We start from the raw sequence: 20,343 nt of genomic DNA, 5'->3' as shown, positions 1-20,343 counted from the left end.
TTTTTCCCCCATCTCGTGTACTTGATTAGAATATGGTCTGTGTGACCTAACCTACAAAATGTGTTAATCCACTGTTTATGTTATCAGTAAGGCTTCCACTCAACAGGCCACTGGTAGTTAAATTTGGGGAGTCAAGAATTACACGCAGATTTTTGGCTACGTGGGGGGTCGGTGCCCGTAGCCCTGCACTGTTCAAGGGCCACCTGAACTCAGTTCTGGAGCATGAAAGCAACCATAAAAAACAAATGGATAGGCATGGCTGCGTCCTCACACAGCTTTACTTATGGACATGGAGATCTGAATTTCATAGAATTTTCATGAAATAGTATCATAAAATACTATTAATTTTGTCCTAACCATTTAAAAAATGTAAAAATCATTCTTAAGTCATGGGCAATAAGAAAATGGGCCTATGACTCTAGTCTGGCAACCCCTGGTCTAAAGCTTCAATTTGCCAAGCAATTCAGGGAACCTGTCTGGCGGGGGCTCCAGATCTACTCCTTCCAGGGCCTGATGTCTCCGGCCTCTGCAGCCTGTTTTCTCTAGGGACGCTCTCCTGCAGCAATCCACCCACGGCTGACACAGGACCATCTTTTCCTGTGCCTCAGTGAAGGCAGAGGACACGTCTCAGGACTAACAGGGTGGTGTGGCATGGAGACTCAAACTTGGGAGGATAAGAAGATGGGGGGGTAGCCTCGGTAAACTGGTAAGAACCCACTCCTCGACAGGAACAGGGCAGAGCTTCCCTCCAGCTAGAGGGAAAGCCTAAAGATCTCCACGGATCACATCAAAACACAAAAGTTCAATAAATACCTGCCTTTAGTTTTTATCCACATCCCAGTGACCTAACACAAGAGCCTGAGAAAAAGAACCTATTCTAAGCCCCAGTCAGGGAGCAGGGACGCTGGCATGCGGCATCTCATGTCAGGTCTCACAACCGAATAGGACGAAGGCCCAGGACGGAAAGGGGCTCAGTCAGACCCTTAGTCCTCCTCCCTGTCAGGTATAGGGAGTCACTGATGCCTGGGACCTCTCTTCCAGCCCTGATCTAGGACTTCAGCTGTAAAAGCTCAGTGTCCCTAACATGGATACTGGTGTCCCCTCGGGCCCCTCAGACCAGGGCAAGTAACCTTCCTCACTCCATGGTGACAGGGACATCTTCCACATCTCGCGGCACTGCGCTCTGAAGCTCACGCCTGATCTCAGGGGACAGCTGCGGATGGGGCTGCAGCCGGAGCAGTTCCAGGAGGGCCTCTTTCTGGTCTGTGGCCAGGTCTGCTTTGTAGCGCTGGACCAAAGTCAGTAGGCACTGGTGCCAGAGCACGGGCAGTTCGCGCCTCTCCATCCGGAAACCCAGGAAGTGGAAGACCAGGGCGTCCAGCACCCGGTAGGGCAGTGCGTACTTCTTATCCAGCAGCAGGCGCAGGAAGATGCTGTTGGCACCGCTGTATTCCATCTCGGCGATTTTCAGCATGGCCGCACTGGTGGGTAAGGGTTAGTGGGGAGGGAGATGCTGGAGGGCAGGCCGGCCTCCGCCGTGCCCCTTCCCCTCTCCTCCACTACTGTCCCCTGTGCTGTGCTATTCCTCTGGGGGCCATCTCAGGCCTTCTCACCTACCCAAGCTTTTACTCCATAGCCTCAGTTACCAGCTGTCTACAGATTCACCCCAAATCCCTACCTCAGGCCCAGCCTCCTCGCCTCAGTATCTGATCTGGCTAGACTATATTCAAACACCTGAAGATCTCCACCCATAACATACTCTCTTCTCATGTTTCCTATTCATTCATTCAACTATTTACTGAGCACCTACCACGAGCCAGGCGGGGCTCCTGTTCTGGGGGGAATAGATATTCCAGCGGCATAGTGACACATTCAACAGCTTAAACAAGCCATGGACCCAGGGCTGTTCCCAGCTCCGTCCCCACTTTGGACATCCCCTCCCCGCACGGTGCTGGGATTCTCCTGTCTGGATCCCTCCTGACTAACGGTCCTCCTTACTGCCCCCACTACCTGGAATGCAACACAGGGATAGAGCATTTGGTGATGATGCTCCCCACGATGATGGCTTCCCGGAGGGTACAGGTGCCAGACTCGCACAGTGGAATCAGGATCCCTGGGGAGGATCAGAGCGGAAGGCACTTAAAGCCCAGGGTGAGAGGGAAGAACTACAGCAGGAAGCGACCCCACCCACCACAGAGTCATCTCCCATCAGGCTTATTGCTTTCTCCTGCATGAGCTCCGGCCCCTCCCTCTCGGAGCAGCCTCCCAGGTCCCCACCTTTAAACCAGGCTCCAGGCTTGAACAGGGCCTTCTTGAGCGCCATGTAGAGGTGGAAGTTGAGTCGTTTGTATTCAGCAATGTCATCTCGTACCCGGGGCAGCAGGACAAGGTTGTAGAAGCGTTGGGCCATGCGTTCCTTGAGGTTAGAGGCGAAAATCCTATTTTGGGGAAGATATGGGGGAGATTCCAGGTCACCTGATAGCCTGGAGCTGACATTTTAAATACCCTGTGGATGGTGTACACAGGAGATTCAAGGGTGTGCGGAGTGAGCTGTCTGTCATTTGCCTTCCTTTATGACATGGGTTCTCTCCCCACTGCTGTCGCGAGGGACCGGAGTATGCACAGGAAGCCAAAGACTTCAGAGGCCACCTGACACACCCCGGGAGATCTAAGGCCTTCTGGAAATTCATCACAGGGTCCTGGCCCCACAACACGGAAACGGGAAAAGCTGGGAAACTAGTGACCCACAGAAGCACAAGACAGAGCTCTGGGGCAAAGCTAAATGCAGTGGCAAAGGCAGAGAAAGCCTGTACTCCCGCACCCAGCATTTACCTACAGCCCCCAGGCCCCCAAACCCCCGTCTACTCCACCTTGTGGCTTGGTACATGGCAGCTGCTGTCCAGGCCTCAGGCTCTGTGACGTAGAGAATCTGCTCCCAGTTGGAGAGCGCGGGGATGATCTTGAAGGCCTTAGGCAGCTTCCCACTGCGGTACTTAGATAACACCTGTGGATGCAAGTGCAAAATCATCACCGTCGAGGACAAGGTTGCCGTGCGCCGTGTGCAAGGTCCCTGTCTGGGTGCCTTTCACAGATTAGCTCGCTCAATCCTCACAACCCTGAAGGATGTGCCATCAGCACCCTCATTTTCCAGACAGGGAAACCAAGAGCAGAGTTAAGTAGCCTTCCCCAAGGCCACCAAGTCCCTGAGAGGCAGAGCAGGAATCTGAACCCACGCCCTTGGGCTCTTGGTCTGCTCTTGGCCACCGTGCCTCATGTGTATGAGATGTGGGCACCCAAAGCCTCAGTGGGAGCCCGCGGCCCCTGGGACGGCAGTCCGCCACGGCTCTCCACTCGGCTCCTACCTCCCGGACCCCTCTGTAGACCTCTAGAACGCGGGGGTCCAGCTGCGGCATAGGGAAGCCTGACACCTCTGACATAACCGTCTCAACTTCCGTCTGCTTCTCGGTCAGCTTTTCCATGATGATGTCAGCCAGGGTGCGCCTAGGAGAAGAAAGGTGCGGGAGGGAAGCGGGAAGGGCTGTGGCCAGTCCGGGACGCTCTAGACTCCCCGCACACTGAGCTGCGGTACACCTGTGATCCCGCGGCGGGGGGGGGGGGGGGGGGGGGGGGGGGGGGGGGGGGGGGGGGGGGGGGGGGGGGGGGCGCGGAGGGGTGCAGCCCTAGTCTCCCTGGGCCTTACTGCCCACCACAGATTCCGGGCAGGGTGCAGAGGACCCAAAAGTCATTTGACTTGGGTTCAAATTCTGGCTCTTCCTTTCCCTGTATGACCCTGGGCATGCTCCTTGGTCTCTCTATGCCTCAGTTCCCTCGTCTGTGAACCAGGGATAAGAGCACATAAAGTTACTGTGAGGATTACACGAGTTAATGCACGTCCAGTACTTGGAACCATTAGTGCACAGCAAGCAGTAGTGTGCGCTATTTCAAACACACCCACCACACGCCGGTAACATGCTGAGGATGCGCCAATGACAAAATCCTAGTCTGACCTCTCTAGAGTGTCAGACACATCTCAGTTTCTTACCAAGATTTCAAGCAGCTAGAGCCATTAAGGAGACACTATGACACAGACATCACCTCAATTTAACTTACTGAAGTTTATGAAAAATTCTCTAAGATTACGATGATTTTCCCAGGTCCCTCACACGGAGTATATATAGCAAACGTAACTGTTTCGCAGTACTTCAGAATTATGGTCACACTGCACTTTGGCAAAATAATGCTAAGGCATATTTAAAATGGCTCCTGTTTTCTCAACGCCAGGTGCTGAGGCAGGACTTTCCAGATGTTATCCCATGTAGTCAGTGCAACATCTCACAGAGGTGTCATTACTGTCACTACTGAGACACAGGAACTAATACCCAAGCAGGTCAACAACTCACCCAAGCTCTCACAGCTCGCAAGTGGGTAGGGGCGAACCCTGGGCTTTCCGATTCTAAAGTTCAGGTACTTTTACACACTACTGTGCCCCAAACTAAATGGAGCACTGACTGCTGAGTGCACACGGGTCTGGATTTGCTTTCGGAAGGTGCCAACCATCATTTCTCAAGACTGTCAGGAGCCCCTGTTTCTGGGAGCTTTCCTCTTGGATTTACTGCAAGCTATAAAAATCATCCTACCAATCACGTCAGAGTGGTATGCTACAGGGGCGCCTGGGTGACTGTCAGTTAAGCGTCCAACTCTTGATTTCGCCTCAGGTCATATCACAGTTTAGGAGAGTTGGGCTCTGCACTGACAGCATGGAGCCTGCTTGGGATTCTCCCCCGCTCTCTCTTTCTCTCTCTCAAAAAAAAAAATAAATAAAAAATAAAAAAAGTGTGCTACAAAGGCGTTCTGAGGTGCTGAGTGAGAACTGGGAGGCTCTCTGGTGGGACAGGGACGCGAGCCCAGGTATGCGGTACTCTGTGACGTCTATTTCAGCCGCTGGGCATCTGTGTGGGAAGCAGGCTCCTTTCCTCATTCTGTGATCTCAAACAAGTGACCGCAGAACTTCTCGGTCAGCTGCCCTGTCTTTTCTCAGGATTATCAGCAACGAGAGATGCATTAACCCCGAAAAAGCCCAAGAACCAGGAACAGTGTCATATTAAGTGTCCTAGGGTCAGAATGAACTAGTTGAGGGCTTTTATCCTCTAGAGTCCCCTCCCCTGGATCAAAATCAATAGGCTTAAGAATTTGATCACAGGAGCTTAAATGCCTGCATATTTTGGAGCTGCCATTTAGTATACACGATAATACACTGTGCTTCTAACTGGAGTGATTTTGCCCACCAGGGAACAATTGCCAACATCTGGGGACATTTTTTGGTTACTGTGATGGGGGAGAGTCACTCCTGGCATCCAGTGAATGCAAGTCAGGCATCCTGCTGACCATCCTACACTGCACAGGACAGCCTCCACAAAAAAGAATTATCTGGCCCAAAATGCCAACAGCACTGAGGCTGAGAAACCCTGGATGAGATGAAACTGAGAGTATGAAAGAGATCTGGCCAAGGAAATAGAACGTAGCACAAAGAAAACTGGGCATACCAAGACCAAATGCAAGGAGATGGGTGGCCCCAGAGGCATGAGCAAAGGCCCTGCAGCTGTTTCCCCAGGCAGTCTGGGCAGTTCTCTGAGAGGCGGGCAGATGGGCAAGAAGTCTAGCTCATTCTCACTCAGCTAAGTCCTTTGAGGATGGGCCAATTGGTTCCCCACGACTAGCTATGCCAGAGCCTTCCCAAAGGGAGGGAATCAGGACTGTCAGGGCACGTGCTTCCCCGGAGCAAGTCGCCCCCGGGACCCGCCACCCCTAACGCCCTACCTGGCAGGAGGGTTCTTGTTCATGAACATCTCAATGGCACGCTCATCCTCGGGGTCCACGACCACTTCTGCATGATGGCCTGCCCCTGTCATTGTGGCAGCCTTCTCCAGGGTGGGCCACTCCTCGTCCTCGTCATCTGATCCATCCTGCTGGACCCCCGGACCTAGAAGAGGAGATGAAATGCATGGGCAAGGCCAGCAGTGGGTGAGGGATGTAGAGGTCAACTCAACCTTACCATCATGCACGTGCAGGCCTCACGTGGCCTGGAGCACACAAGGGTGGGGGCAGTGGAGAAACGACGCACCCGCTAGCTTCTGCTCCCAAGGGCTTACAGTCTTGAGAAACAAAATGGACAAATGCAAACCAAGGAGATAGCCAGCGAATAACTGCTGACACACCACACTCAGGGATATAGCAGCAGCTGTTCAAAAGACCGTATGTAACTTTCCTAACACCAAGGAGGAGGTGCTCCTGTTCTACTCAGTTTCAGAGGGCGACGCGGAAGCACAGGAAAAGTTAAGTAACTTGCCTGAGGCACGTAGTCTCGGTTTAGTCTGTGCATTCTTCATCTCTGTTCTACACACACTGTAGGGCCTCGCGGTAGGCCAAAATGAGTGGTGGAGGCAACATATGCCCCAGGCACGCGGCAGGTGGTGAGCCCACAGGATGGTTAGGCTCTGGAGAGGCAGTATGGGAGCTGGAGGAGTGTGCTCCAGACCTGGGTAACGACGCTGGCAGGGGGGTTTGGTTACAAGAGTATCCGATAGGCAGTAGTAAGACATAAGGTTAGATGGGTAAAGCTGGGCTGTGGAGGGCCTGGAAGCTAGGCAATGGAGTTCAGATTTCAATGGAACGACCTATTTTTATAACTGATTATTGGATGGCTTCGGCTGGCTGGCCATTTGGAAAGGGATGGAAAAGTCCACGCAGAAAGATAAAATGCTACACAACATCAAGAACAGAGGCAGGGTGTGATAAAAGCTAAATGAGAGAAGGTGATGCACCAGGCGTTTTTGTCTCCACATGCTGACAGATCCCAAATCTGTGCTTGTAGGTAGATTTCCCTTTACTCCAGACAACAAGTCCAGCCGCCTCTTGCTCTGGGATGACCCAGAAGCAATTCAAATCTCACCTGTCATCAACTGAACTCACTCTTTCCCTCCTAGGTATACACTGCTCACTGTTCCACATCTAAGTAAACAGCACTACCATCCACCCAGAACCTGGCAGGCCTGCCTCATCCCCTTCTCTCCCTCCCCCCTGCCAAAATACAGAATTACCAGGTCCTATTTAGGTCTACATCACACACTCTCAAACCCTCACAGTCTGCCTAAGCCTGCATCAGCATCATCTCTTGCCTAACGGGTCTCCACATTCTCCAACAGGCTCCCCGTCTTTACGCCCTAACTTACTACTGTTAACCTGCTCACTCGGCAAACACTGAGTGCCAACTCTATGTGAGGCGCTGTTCTGAGTGCTGAAAAAAATAACGTAAAAGAGAAACTTACAGGGCTCATGTTGTAGTGAGGGAGACAGATGATAATAAATATCAAAGAAGACAAGTGCTATGAAAAAAGACATAGGGCAGAGACAGTGGGAGTGTGGAAATGGGGGAGAGGGGTGTGTTTCCGTTTTTAACAGAATGGCCAGGGCAGCCTCTCTGAGAAGGTGAAGAATCAGGGAAATAAGCCTACAGGGTTATGAAGACAGAAGGAATAACCAGGGCAAACGCCCTAACTTACTATGTTTAAGGAACAATAAAGCCTGTATAGATGAAAAGGGTGAGGAGACAGTAGAAGTCAGACTGGCATCGGGGCAGACCATGTAGGTCTCTGCGGTCTTCTAGCTGTGGAGTTGAGGGTGGACGGGAGGGGGGATGAATACTAATTAGGAGGCTACTACAATGATCCAGGTGAGAGATTATGGCGGCTCAAATACGATCATGTTCTGAGGTGATGAGAAGTGATCCACCTCTGGATATATTTTGAAGATGGAATCAACAGGATTTCTTAACAGATCAGATGTGGAGAAAGAGAGGGGTTCAAGGTTTCTGTCTTGAGCAAATGGAAGGAAACCATGCTATTAACTGAGATGAGGAGGACAGTGGGAGGGGCAGCTTTGGAGAGCAGATCAGCATTTCTGTTCTGGGCATACAAATTTGAGAGGTCTATTGGACTTCAAATTGGAGATGCCAAATAGACGGTTGAAATAGAAGAATGTGACTTTCATGGAAAAGATCCAGGCTAGAACACAAAGTTGGGAGCACTCACCAAATAGACACTTAAACCATGAAACAGAGGACGGCACCACAGAAGAGCCCTGAAGGGAAGAGGTCCAAAAACCAAACCTTGTGGTACATCAATGGTAAGAGACTGAGGACAAACGAGGAGCCAGCAAAGGATGCTGAGAGGTGAGGAGGTAGTACAACAGGGATGTGATGGCTTAGGAGCCAAGTAAAGCCATTGAAGCCAGGAGGCCAGGGTTCACTGGTGCCAAACACTGCTCTCGGGACCAAGGAAAGATGAGATCTGAGATATGGATTAAACAACTCGGGAGTCAATGTTTCCACCCTAATAAGAAAACACTGACCATCTTTTAATTAGTCCCTCTCCCTCTTTAGCACCTAAACAATATTGTTCTTTCTGCTCAGAGCATTCACCACTCGGTTTTCAGGTCTCAGCACAAAGGTCATGCAAGCTGGGAAGCCTGACCCTCAAAAGTAATGCTACCGTTATAAGAAAAACTGTATTTTCGTTATCATGAAATGTCTTATCCTAATAGTTGTCTGTTAGGCTAGGCTGTAAGATCTTGAAGTCAGACACATGTCTATCTTGTTTTCTTCTTTACCCAAACCATCTAAACTCCTAGCGCAGTGCAAAGCACAGACTAGACATCCCACAAGTATTTATAGAACAAACAGATAAATGTTAGGAGTGCTTTGCTGCGTGAGCAATTACTTCCTGTTGGTCTAACTTCGGGGATGCCCAGAAACGAGTACTTAAAACTACAAGTGGGCGTGGAAGGCTCTGACTACTCTGAATGTGTTCCAGGGCTGGGTCTCCCTTTTCATCACCTTTGCAAGGGTGTAATGAGGACCCCTTATTATTTTTGTTATATTTTTTTCATTCCAAACTCTTCCATGCCGGATACATTTGGGCCGACTACCTCTCTTCTCCACAACTAACCACCCTTTTCCTGGCACCGACCCCCTGCCACTCACCCAGCCGCGTGGTGCGCTCCCGTGGCGCTGCAGGCTTGTCCCTCGTCCCATGCTCGGCCTCGAGCTCGTCCTGCTGCCGCCGAGCTTGTTGCAAAATCCGTCGGGTCAGCCTGGGCCCCACATACTCTTCCTCCTCTTCTCCCGTCCCGCGACCCCGTCGCTTTTGCCGGGTCCCTGCCCGCACTGCGTCCCCAGCCAGGATCTGCTCGGCCAGGGGCGCATGTTTTTCCTGACCTGCGGCTCCGCGACCCGCCTTGACTTTGGGCATTTCCCCGGAAAACTTGCCGGAAAGGTTCACACGTGGGGACAGAATGTGGAAAAAGCCTAGAGTGCGCTTGCACAACGAACTTCCAGCTCCCAGGAGGCCTACCCTCCCTCGTAGTTCACAGCGCCACCTAGCGCTCGGAGGCCAGGAGTACCATCAGCGCCGCCACATCCCGTAAAGAGCTCACGGCTGGACTCCCGAATAACCTCATTGCATTTAACGTTGGCTTCTCGAAGTGGTGGCAGTCCGAGCGATTATTTTCTCCCTTCATGGATCTAGGCCCTCTGTGCCCAGCAAAACGTGAACTTGGAGCTGGGAAGCAGGACGTCACCGGAGGCGTCACCGAGGAGGTGCCTAGACTTGCCCCTGTTCTTCGTTAAGCGCGTCGCCTGGGCGCTCTGTTTTTACGTCATTTCCGGTGCACCTCCCGCGGCCGAAGCTTGCGTTAGGGGGCTTCGCTTAGTGTGGGCGGCCGGAGAAAACTGCGAGTCAACTGTTTTGTTCCTGCCAGCCCTGCTGGTCTGATACCATGGGAGTGACTTGGTAGGACCGCAGGGGACTTTGTAGGGCGGCGCTTGGGGTCAGGAAAGGCCCTCGGAGCCTGGAGGGCACCTGGGAGGAGGATCGGGACCAGGGTCTGCCGTCCCGCAAGAGCTGAGCAAGATGTCTCCAGAATGTGTGGGTGAGGGAGACACTGTAAGGGCTGCGGTTTCTCCGGCCTAGTTTGCTTGGAGATCCTCCTCCCCTTCTTCCTGGAAGGCGGCAAGTGGAAGAGTTTATCCCAGGAGCCCATCGGTGGTTGTGCACCTCCTTCCCTTTTTCTTCCTCCCCATGAGGCCATAGGGCTGCTCGGAGTGGAACTTAAGGATCGGAAATAGATGTCCGGACCAGGACTCAATCTTCAGGCGAGGCTGGAGGGAGTGGGGATAGGCAACGAGGAAACCATCTTTTGTAGGTTTTCTCCTTCTGCTCGTTAGAGCCGCCTAATGCAGTTGAGACCAGCCCGTGTCTGGTTCTGGTGTGGCCATTTCAAGATCTTCGGTCTAAAGAAAAAGAAGCCGCTGGGAGTTAGATTGAGGTTCAGGCACGTCACCTCTTCAGGATCCGTTTCCCTGTATGTTTAGTTACATAGTCTAGTTTTTATGGACGTTTTATCTCTAACATGATGTCAAAGTGGCAGAGAAGGGTATGGGCCTAATGCTCTTATAGGCATTCGTTCCAAAATGCTAGATTTCAGGGATTGCTTTGTTTTGTCTTGAATATTACTGTTAGCGTCTTTCCAGTCAGAGAGGGCTGGAGGGCTTAAGTCAGTGGTTGGAGGCCTCTTGTATAAGGACCTGTGGGAAGGACTCTTTTTGTAGCTCACGTTCTTTTGTAGGTTTGTCCGTGACCGTCACCTTTGGTTTCTACAGTGGACATCATGAGGCTCTTCTAGGCCAAGGGGCCTGTGTGAGGGATGGAATGAAATGTTTGTAGCGTAGTGGCTGGGACCCCTGGGAGCCCCGGTTTTTTCTGTAGAAGACAGACGGATTGGGCTGGGCTGTCAGTCTGTTGGGACCCTTATCAAGTTTTTCACACTCCTAGGAGTGTGATTATTTCCCCCCATAATATATATCACTTTCACCATGTGTCACAATAAGGCATATCATCATCCTGGCTTATGAGTGCTTTTTCTGACGGAAAGTCATGACAGTTTTTAGTAACAAGAGGACTCCATCCTCATACCTTCATTTAGTTGATCATAAAGTAAGGTAGTAGCTTCCAAAATTCAACAACAAGTGGTTTTTATATAGCTAGGTACCACCTTTACTGTCTATTAATGTTTTCTTTTGAATTGTTTCTTTTCCTTAAAAATACTTGAACAGGCAATTACAACCTTAAGGAAGTGGTCTAGTATAGCACAGACATGGAGCCATCTTGGCTACACTACACCAAGCTGTGTGGTCCTTTTCTAATTACTCAACCCCTCTCAACTTCAGTTTACTCATTTGTAACAAGGAGATGATTAACAACTTACCTTCTAGGGCTTTTGTGAGGATTCAAAGAATTAATTCATCTAAAGGCCTTTGGACTTTCTGCCACATGGTTTGTGCCTAATGTTTGTTACCTACTACACTAAAGGGGAAGCCAGTTTTACTTACCGTAGAGGGAAATCTTGAACATTTTTATCTCATTGTTTTGATTAATTTTGTGTACATACTGTTGCTTCTCGTAAAAATCATAAACTTGAGGTTTGCTTTCTCTTTGATCCTGGAGCTGGGTTTTTTTTTTAATGTTTTATTTATTTTTGAGAGAGAGAGAGAGCGAGATTGACAGTGTGAGCAGGGGAGGGGCAGAGAGAAAGAGGGAGACACAGAATCTGAAGCAGGCTCCAGGCTCTGAGCTAGCTGTCAGCACAGAGCCTGACGTTGGGCTCGAACCCATAAACTGCAAGATCATGAGCTGAAGCTGGACACTCAACCGACTGAGCCACCCAGGCGCCCAAATCCTGGGGCTGTTTGAGTAGAAGTTTACACATTGACAGAAATGTTCTCTAATAGCATTGTTTAATACACTGGTCTCTAGTCACATGTAGCTACTGAGCCTTAGAAACGTGGATAGTGCAGCTGAGGAGTTGGATTTTTAATTTAACTTAGTTTATTGGTTTCAGTGTATATAGCCACATGTGGGTCTGGCTACTTTACTGGACAGCACCCGTTCAAAGTGTTAGAAACTTGGTAAAGACATACTATCCCAAGTTGAGGTTTTCCTGATAGAGTCAGAACTGAAGGACTTGCAAAGGACGTCCCTTTCTCATATGACTTAATGTTAGGGAATGCTCAGTCTGTGTGCTACCTAAAACCTTCTCTTGGACCTTGGCACACACGTCACACTTGGGAAAGCAGTGTGAGGAGCTGGTGTGAGTGAGTGTCCTTAGACCTGTGCTGTAGTTCTTAGTGGAGCTCTCAGGAACTTTGAGCCTCTGTCTCCTTGTTTTTAAAATGAGAGAGATCAAGGTAGGTGGTCTCTTAAGGTAACTCCTGGCCCCAAAGAGCTGTGAGTCTGTGGGCAAACAAGTGGCTCAGAGAGTGCACACGTGCTCCCAGATACTGACAGTTGGGTCCTCTCCCTTCCAGTGTGTCCCAGATGCCTGTGGCTGAGGGCAAGAGTGTCCAGCAGACAGTGGAGCTCCTCACCCGGAAACTGGAGATGCTTGGGGCCGAGAAGCAAGGAACATTTTGTGTGGATTGTGAGACCTACCACACAGCCGCCTCCACTCTTGGCAGCCAAGGTCAGTGAGATGGGTCTGCAAAATGGCCAGAAGCTTGGCTTGGAGTTGATTGACATTTGGGTTCATTGAAATCTTTATGCTCTTTTGCAGAGGGTGGAATTCTTGAACACGTGGCAGATCAGTTTCTGAACTCGTTAATTCTTGTTCCCTCATCTCTTAAACTGGGCCTGTGTTTTCGTCTTTTTGCACCTCTCACCTTTAGAACTGTGTTTCTCGGGGGATTGGTCACTGGCCACCTGCCTCTGCATCTCATCACCTGGGTTACTTGTGAAAGGTGCAGAGTCCTGGCCCTGTTCACCGACTGACTGGATGGAGCTACAGGCCTCAGTTACATCTCAGCCAGCTCCCTTGAGGATCGTTACGCACCCTTTCGAAGAAATCTTTTTTTTTAATGTTTTTTTATTTATTTATGAGACACAGAGAGAGACAGCACGAGCAGGGGAAGGTCAGAGAGAGAGGGAGACACAGAGTCTGAAGCAGGCTCCAGGGTCTGAGCTAGCCATCAGCGTAGAGCCTGACGTGGGGCTCGAACCCACGAACCGTGCGATCATAACCTGAGCTGAAGCCGGACGCTTAACCGACTGAGCCACCCAGGCACCCCCGTTATGCACCCTTTCAAGTTTGAGAAAGACTCCTTTTAGGCTCAGAAGTCTTTATATATGATTCTTTTATAGCTTTAGAGTCTTTAGAACTTTCTACAGAAGGGCTTTCTGATTCTCACACCTAGCTGGTAGTCTTGGGTACTTCATTGGCATAACCTTGACCATTGAATCAACTTTTACTTTAAATATATTGAGAGGATGATGGGTGGTGTTGGTAGAGAGACAGAGAATCTTTTATTTTAGTTTATTTTTTCTGAGAGAGAGAGAGATTGTGAGTGAGGGGAGAGGCTGACAGAGGGAGAATCGCAAGCAGGCTCTGCACTGTTAGCGCAAAGTCCTCATGGGGCTTAAACTCACAAGATTGTCAGATTATGACCTGAGCTGAAGTCAAGAGTCCGATGCTTAACCAGTTGAGTCACCCTGGCGTCCCAAGAGAATCTTCTGTTGAAACGATCTGCTGTGGGCTCTGTTTCCGTACCTTCCCAGTACAGTTCTGTCATTTGTACAACGAAAATAGCATAGTGCTGACGTCTTAGTGTTGTGCTAATTAAATTAGTATTGCAAAGCACCTAGAGAGATTGTAAATGTAATAAATACTTGATAAGTTAGAGTTCCGTGGGCTTACAATGTCAGTAAAATCGTAGTGTTACCATTAGTTTTGCCTTCAGTAGAAAGGATGTAGGAATTAAAAGAGATAATTGTTATGAAAGCATTTGGAAAAGAAAACATTTGGGCATAGATATAAGATAGTGTACGACGTCTCTGACGCTACGTGTTATGGGCTTTGTTTTCCTGATCTGACCTTTGCTCTCCAAGGAGGTACAGTCTAGTTGGGGAGAGGACACATTTGTGGCAGACAGTGGGGTAGCATGGAAGGAGCAGTAAAGTTGAAGTTGGAGGGCCTGGATTGGCATTCCAGTGCTCTGTGCTTTTGGATCACAAGTTCTCACAGAGACCAGCATCAGCATCATCCAGAGGGCTCGGTAACAGGGATTGCTGAGCCCCTCCCAGAGTTTCCCACTCACTAGGTATGGGCTGGGGCAGAGAATTTGCATTTCCAGTGAGTTCCCAGTTGGTGGTGCTGCTGCTCCTGGTCCTTTTCCTTCTCTGTAACGGGGACAGTAACACTGCTGCTTGCTTCCCAAGTTTGTGCAGATACGGAAATACTTTGCTGTGATTTAAAAACTACTGTTGTCAGGCACGTAGGTGGCTCAGTCAGTTGAGCATCCAACTCTTTTTTTTTTTTTTAATGTTTGTTTAGTTATTTTTGAGAGAGAGCGAGAGCACGCGTGCGCAAGGGAGGGGCAGAGAGAGAAGGAGATGGAATCCCAAGCAGGCTCTGTACTGTCAGCACAGAGCCTGATGCAGGGCTTGAACCCACAAACTGTGAGATCATGACCTGAGCCGAAACCAAGAGTCGGATGCCTAACCAACTGAGCCAGCCAGGTGCCCAAGTGTCCAACTCTTGATTTCAGCTCAGGTCATGATCTCACAGTTCATGAGATGGAGCCCCTCTTTGGGCTCACCGTTGACGACTGGGAACCTGCTTGGAATTCTCTGTCTCCCCTCTCTGCCCCTCCCCTGCCTGCACGATCTTGCTCTCTCTTGCTCTCAAAATAAATAAACTTAAAAATAAAAATTACTGTTGTCTATAAACAATTGGCAATGCTTTCATTAAAAAAAACCTTCAGTTGACTGTCAAAATATTTTCAAGACTGGAAGAACACTCTCAGACTTGTATGAATTAAATAATTACGATGCCTTTGCACAAGAACAGAATGACAGATCAGCTTTGGATGTCTTTTGTTCATTTGTTTGTTCTTTTGAGGGTTGAAGTGTTTTGCAGTGGATTTAGCAGGAGGTGGAAGGTATGAATTGGCAGCAAGCAGTCAGGAGGGGCCTGTGGGGAGGTTGGCGTGGGGTCTCTTGAGTTCTGGAAGTGGTGGCAGGGTAGAGGCCTGTATTGAGGCCCCTCCGCCCCCATCTGCTCTCTTCTTCTGGTAAACTCTCCTCCTTGCCTAGAATATCTTTCCTTCTTAGTGTGGCGGAGCTTCACCCTCTCTTCATAGTGTACGCAATCCTCCTTCTACTGTGAACATGTTTTCTGCTGACTCTTGCCCGCTCTAATCTCTCCCTGCTCTAGTCTTTCTTCCAAAAAGGCTTCTGGTCTATTCCACATAATCACTTTGGTCTTTCACTTGTCACCCGTGAGAGTGTCAGCTTCCTGAGTCAGGCCGATACGTCCTCTACTGAAACCTCTTAAACCTGCCTCTTATACGCTAGCACAGTGCTGAGGGTAGTTGAATACTTAATAAATATTTGAATAGATAAGTATAGATAAGTCTTAAATACTTGGGATTGTGGTGGTCTATTTATTGACTCTTGTACTGTATGGGGGAGGGGATCCTGTTTTCCATTTCTCAGTTAACCGATATATATAGCTTTCCTTCCTTCTTGCAGAAAATCTTTAGTAGCGATCAACGAGAAAGCTCATTTTTTAGAGATTAGAAGGGGTGACTGGGACTTGAAATTAGACTTTCTTATTCCAGATCCTGAGTTCTTTCTGTGATTGTGCTGATTGCTTCCCAAGTCAGCTGATGTCTTAAAGTGCTCCACGGGTTCATCATTGCCTTCAGGGTAAAGGCCACACTTCGTGAGGCATGGAAAACCAGACTTACTGCAGCTTCACTCTGGCCTACCTTTCCAGCCTCAAGCTCAGATCCTCCCCTTTGCTGCTTCTGTGGAGCCACCTCTGTGCCTCAGGGAGGAAGTCGAAGGAGGAAGGGATGGACAGAAAAGAGAGCTTTTGCTTCATTTGGTATACTCATGTGCTGTGAATTTTACTTCATTGTCGTTGTTCTGCAAGAAATGATTATACAAAAGACTGTGTGTGAAGTCTGTGTGGGTCATTGATCATCATCATTAAGCGTCCATCTGTGAGCCCATCCATCCCTCAGCTTAAGAACTAAGCTGTTAGCAGTGCTATTGAAGTTTCCTTGAGCTCTTCACGTTTTCTGTAGAGTGAGGTTTTCCCACATGCTGCCTTGCCTGCCATTCTTCTCCCTTCCTTTCTGGAAAAGACTTGGTGAGGGGACCCCCCCCCCCATCCCCTTCCAGGATCGCTGAATGCCATGTGGCCTGGTTCCACACCTTTGACTCTGTTCTGGGGTTTGCGGATGAAGGTCTCACTGCCGATAGGATCTCTGTCCCTGCAGGTCAGGCTGGGAAGCTGATGTATGTGATGCACAATTCCGAGTACCCTTTGAGCTGCTTCGCCCTCTTTGAGAATGGCCCTTGCCTCATCGCTGACACCAACTTCGATGTGCTCATGGTGAAGCTCAAGGGCTTTTTCCAGAGTGCCAAGGCTAGCAAGATTGAGACCCGGGGCACCCGGTACCAGTACTGTGACTTCCTAGTGAAGGTGGGCACAGTCACCATGGGGCCCAGTGCCCGAGGCATCTCCGTAGAGGTAAGACCTTGGGGAGATAGCGGTATGTGTTAAAGGGCTCTGTAGTTTCCACATCCCTCTGAATGTGGAACAGGTGTTTATGTTCCTCCCTGATCCCTGTCTCCAGGGCATCTGTGCTCCCTGTCCAAGCATCTTTTAGCCTTTCTTTTATCCTCAGGCTCTGCCCAGGGTGGGAGTGAGAAGCTGGAGTCGCAATGGGTAGAGAGCTTAGGAAGGCTGTCTTGCTGGAGAAGGGAAGGGATGGTCAAGGGAGACCAGTGAATTGTGATGTGGAGGGCCTGGTCACCCAACAGTAGGACTGGAGCAGACCAGAACAGCTTTTGGTGCAGGTAACTTTCCAGAGGTCGGCCCTAAATCGTGTGCCTGTACACCTCTCCACAGTACACTATAAGATAAGTCAGGAAGGTTGTGTAGCAGAGATGAGCCTTTCCTTTTGAGATGCTGTCAACTTTCTTTCATGATGGAAAGAGGTGTGCGTGTGGTGACTTCATCTCTGGGGTATATATTGAAAATGACAAAGAGGGAGTGTGGCAGTAGCTGATTTGGGACCAGTGAAATTCCTCAATGTATTGTGTCCAGCACTGTGTGGGATTTAAAAAAATAGGTAAGCTACAGCACCTGCTTTTTTGAAAATGTGTGATTTAGTAAGCAAGTGAAGCTGAAACACACAAACTTAAAAAAAATTTTTTTTAATGTTTATTTTTGAGAGAGAGAGAGACTGAGCATGAGCGGGGAAGGGGCAAAGAGAGAGAAGGGAGATAGAATCCAAAGTAGGCTCTCGTCTCTTAGCTGTCAGCACAGAGCCCAACCTGGGGCTCGAACACATGAACAGTGAGATCATGACCTGAGCCGAAGTTGGATGCTTAACTGGTTGAGCCACCCAGGTGCTCCTACACACAAACATTATTATTATTATTATTATTTATATTTGAGAGAGAGTGCTACTGGGGAGGGGCAGAGGGAGACAGAAACAGAATCTGAAGCAGGCTCCAGACTCTGAGCTGTCAGCACAGAGCCTGACGTGGGGCTCAAACTCACCAATCCTGAGATCATGACCTGGGCTGAAGTTGGACACTTAAATTCCTGAGCCCCTCCAGGCGCCCCCACACAAATTGTTTTTGGAGTTAGTCTTTAAGAAATGGCATTTAAAAAGGCCCAGATTGCTATGGGGATTCAGGCCAATGAGAGCCTTGACTTTGGAGTAGCATGTAAAGAGGGACTTAAAATGTATAGATGTGGGGATAGATAAGGCCGACAGGGCAGTCCAAGTGGAGAATAGGGCCTTAGCAGGAATTACTGCTTTGATACTCCAGGGACTTCTGGGGCCAAGATTTCCTGACCCCTTTCTGCTTGTGATACATCTTTCATTTGCTGAGACCCACTGGGAACCCACTATTCACTTATCTGTTACATTTCCGACTTTGTAGTATAAATATATCCCAGTTATTTTCTTATTTGTTTCTCCTTATGGTTACTAATTATTTTTTCTGCTCTCTGGTGAAAAATTAGGTGAAGGGAATGAGAAAGTCTGAGTAAGATGTGTAACCTTTGGCCCCTGCCACATGTTTGGGAAATTACTTCTTTGGGTCAAGTGGGGTCTATCTTGGGAGTAATAATTGGTCTTGAAAACCTTCAGAGTATATGTATCTACCTTGCACCCTATGGATACACACACACACACACTTTCCTGAGCTCTCCTTGGGTTTCGTGCAACATACCAGGGACTGGACAGTTCTGAGATCATCAGAAGGGGCCTGGGTCTTGTGGGTTGGGCTGTGGGTTGATAACTCCCAAGATGAGAATGTCAGAGATGCCTAAAGGGAATGATGCTGGGTGTGTCGAATTCCTGGTGTTTGGGTTGACTATTTCCTGTGGATCAACACTGTGTTAGAAGGTGTGTGTCTTTCACTTGGAGTTGGGGAAGATGGGAGCAGGGCTTGAGAGGTGCAAGAGAAGCGGAAGACCTTATCCTTGCCCACACTTACCCGTGTTCTCTGTTCTTTTGGTCCCCAGGTGGAGTACGGCCCCTGTGTGGTAGCTAGCGACTGCTGGAACTTGCTGCTCGAGTTTCTGCAGAGTTTCCTAGGCAGCCACACGCCAGGGGCTCCTGCAGTGTTTGGGAACAGACACGATGCCGTCTACGGCCCGGCAGACACCATGGCCCAGTACATGGAACTCTTCAACAAGATCCGCAAGCAGCAGCAGGTGCCAGTGGCTGGCATTCGCTAGTGGCCGGCAGCTGCCCAGCTGAGCTCTGCCACCAGGGGGACTGCACAGGAGGCGTGGGTGCTCCAGGAACCCAGGGCACACATGGAAGCTTCCCTCCCTCTTCCCAGCTGTGACTTGTTCTGGGGATTTGGACTCCCCTCCCCTGACCCTCACACACAGCCCCCCAAGCTGCTGCCTCACCCCACGCCTTACTGGACTTGGCCTGTGCTCAGGAACGGTAATTATGAAGAGTGGAGAAGTGTGGAGCTTTCCTGCTTTAGGGGAAAAGGTAGGACAGGGCTGTCCCTGCCTAGTGTTGGTGGGGAAAGCAGTCTGTATCTCCAGCCCTTTAGGACTTGGCCGAGGCCCACAGTGGACAGGCTGGGCTAGGCTGTAATAAAGGCCTGCTCCTAGAGAGGAGTAGTAGGAGGCATAACTTACAGGGATGGCTGTTATTTTCTGACCTGTTTGCTGAAATGAATTGTGGGTTGACTTTTCTGGGGTGTTGTCTGAGTCCTCTAGAGTCTCCCCCTGACGTCTTTTCATTCTGTTGTAAATTAGATTAAGCCACAGGCTAAGCTGCTATAACAAAGAGAACCGAAAGTACAGTGTCTTTTAGTAGAAGTTTATTTTTCGTTCTTCTGATAGCATAGATATAATCAGATGGTTTAGGACAGATTTAGCTGTACAAGGTCACCAGAACCTCAGTTTCCTTCTATCTTGTTCAGCCAGTCTTGGGGTGTTGACCTTGCCCTCAAGATCAAAGCAGACTCATCAGCTCTATGCCTATAGTACACCAGGGAAAGAGAGAACAAAGCAGTTTATTTTTATTATTTAAAAAAATTTTTTTTAATTTATTTTTGAGAGACAGAGAGAGTACAAGCAGGGGAGGGTCAGAGAGAGAGGGACATACAGAATATGAAGCAGGCTCCAGGCTCTGAGCTAGCTGTCAGCACAGAGCCTGACACAGGGCTCGAACCCGCAAACTGTTGAGATCATGACCTGAGCAGAAGCCAGTCCCTTAAACGACTGAGCCACGCAGGCGCCCCAGCAGTTTATTTTTAAAGGTTATGACCTGGAGCCTCTCAAATCAGTGTTGCTACCCTTTGCTGAAAGGGACGCTGAGACGCAAGCCCCTTATCTGGGTGGCCATGTGTCCAGTTAAAATTCAGGAGCTTCTGTGACTAAACAGTGAAGGAGAAAATGGATGTGGGGGCCCAGTCAGGGGCTTCTGCTATGTGGAGCTCAATGGATGTGCCCAGGAGTGGCTTTGGTTACTTTTTTTTGAGAGCACCCCGTGTAACTAAGCCATTTGTTTATGAATTGCGTTGGGTCAGGGCTGATGCCAATAGTCACTTGTGGGTTTAGCTGGCTCAGTCACCCTGGGCAGCCAGTTCCGCACCCCTCACCTAAGGGTTCATGGTTTCCTGAGCTCTTTGTCCTCGTCGCATTGGAGCCTCCAAGCTGCTCATTTGACTTACATTGCCTGCT

General features: G+C 49.5%; 2 protein-coding genes across 4 annotated transcripts; one reads left to right on the top strand and one right to left on the bottom strand.

Moving 5' to 3' along the window:
- Positions 1–801: 801 nt before the first annotated feature.
- BYSL (bystin like) lies at positions 802–9,305 on the bottom strand. The gene is made up of 7 exons (XM_029943375.1): positions 9,038–9,305; positions 5,818–5,980; positions 3,363–3,501; positions 2,871–3,004; positions 2,278–2,438; positions 2,011–2,113; positions 802–1,481 (listed from the first exon to the last, which is right to left on the bottom strand). The coding sequence occupies exons 1-7, from the start codon at positions 9,303–9,305 to the stop codon at positions 1,136–1,138; spliced, it is 1,314 nt and encodes a 437-aa protein (XP_029799235.1). The 3' UTR covers positions 802–1,135.
- A 265-nt stretch (positions 9,306–9,570) lies between these two features.
- On the top strand, positions 9,571–19,458 carry MED20 (mediator complex subunit 20). 3 transcript variants are annotated; one of them, XM_029943383.1, is made up of 4 exons: positions 9,571–9,652; positions 12,419–12,573; positions 16,391–16,644; positions 18,658–19,458. In XM_029943383.1, exons 2-4 carry the CDS (start codon positions 12,429–12,431, stop codon positions 18,871–18,873), a joined length of 615 nt encoding a protein of 204 aa, XP_029799243.1. In that variant the 5' UTR covers positions 9,571–9,652; positions 12,419–12,428; the 3' UTR covers positions 18,874–19,458. The 3 variants fall into 3 exon arrangements, with proteins under 3 accessions (XP_029799243.1, XP_029799242.1, XP_029799244.1); XM_029943382.1 differs by lacking the exon at positions 9,571–9,652 and adding an exon at positions 9,703–9,845; XM_029943384.1 differs by lacking the exon at positions 9,571–9,652 and having other exon boundaries at positions 12,506–12,573; positions 16,374–16,644.
- The last annotated feature ends 885 nt before the right edge of the window (positions 19,459–20,343 follow it).

This window comes from Suricata suricatta, chromosome 7, assembly GCF_006229205.1.
Source record: "Suricata suricatta isolate VVHF042 chromosome 7, meerkat_22Aug2017_6uvM2_HiC, whole genome shotgun sequence".
NCBI lineage: Eukaryota > Metazoa > Chordata > Mammalia > Carnivora > Herpestidae > Suricata > Suricata suricatta.
Note: the sequence above shows the minus strand (reverse complement) of the source record. Positions and strands in the feature narration are given on the sequence as shown.

Bases quoted from the DNA above. Each gene is read 5' to 3' on its own strand.
- BYSL (XM_029943375.1), bottom strand. From the start codon at position 9,305: ATGCCCAAAGTCAAGGCGGGTCGCGGAGCCGCAGGTCAGGAAAAACAT. The intron at 5,981-9,037 runs GTGAGTGGCAGG...CTCCTCTTCTAG, and splicing joins GGAGCGCACCACGCGGCTGG to GTCCGGGGGTCCAGCAGGAT. The intron at 3,502-5,817 runs GTAGGGCGTTAG...TTCTTCTCCTAG, and splicing joins AACAAGAACCCTCCTGCCAG to GCGCACCCTGGCTGACATCA.
- MED20 (XM_029943382.1), top strand. The intron at 12,574-16,390 runs GTCAGTGAGATG...CTGTCCCTGCAG, and splicing joins CTCCACTCTTGGCAGCCAAG to GTCAGGCTGGGAAGCTGATG. The intron at 16,645-18,657 runs GTAAGACCTTGG...TTTGGTCCCCAG, and splicing joins CCCGAGGCATCTCCGTAGAG to GTGGAGTACGGCCCCTGTGT.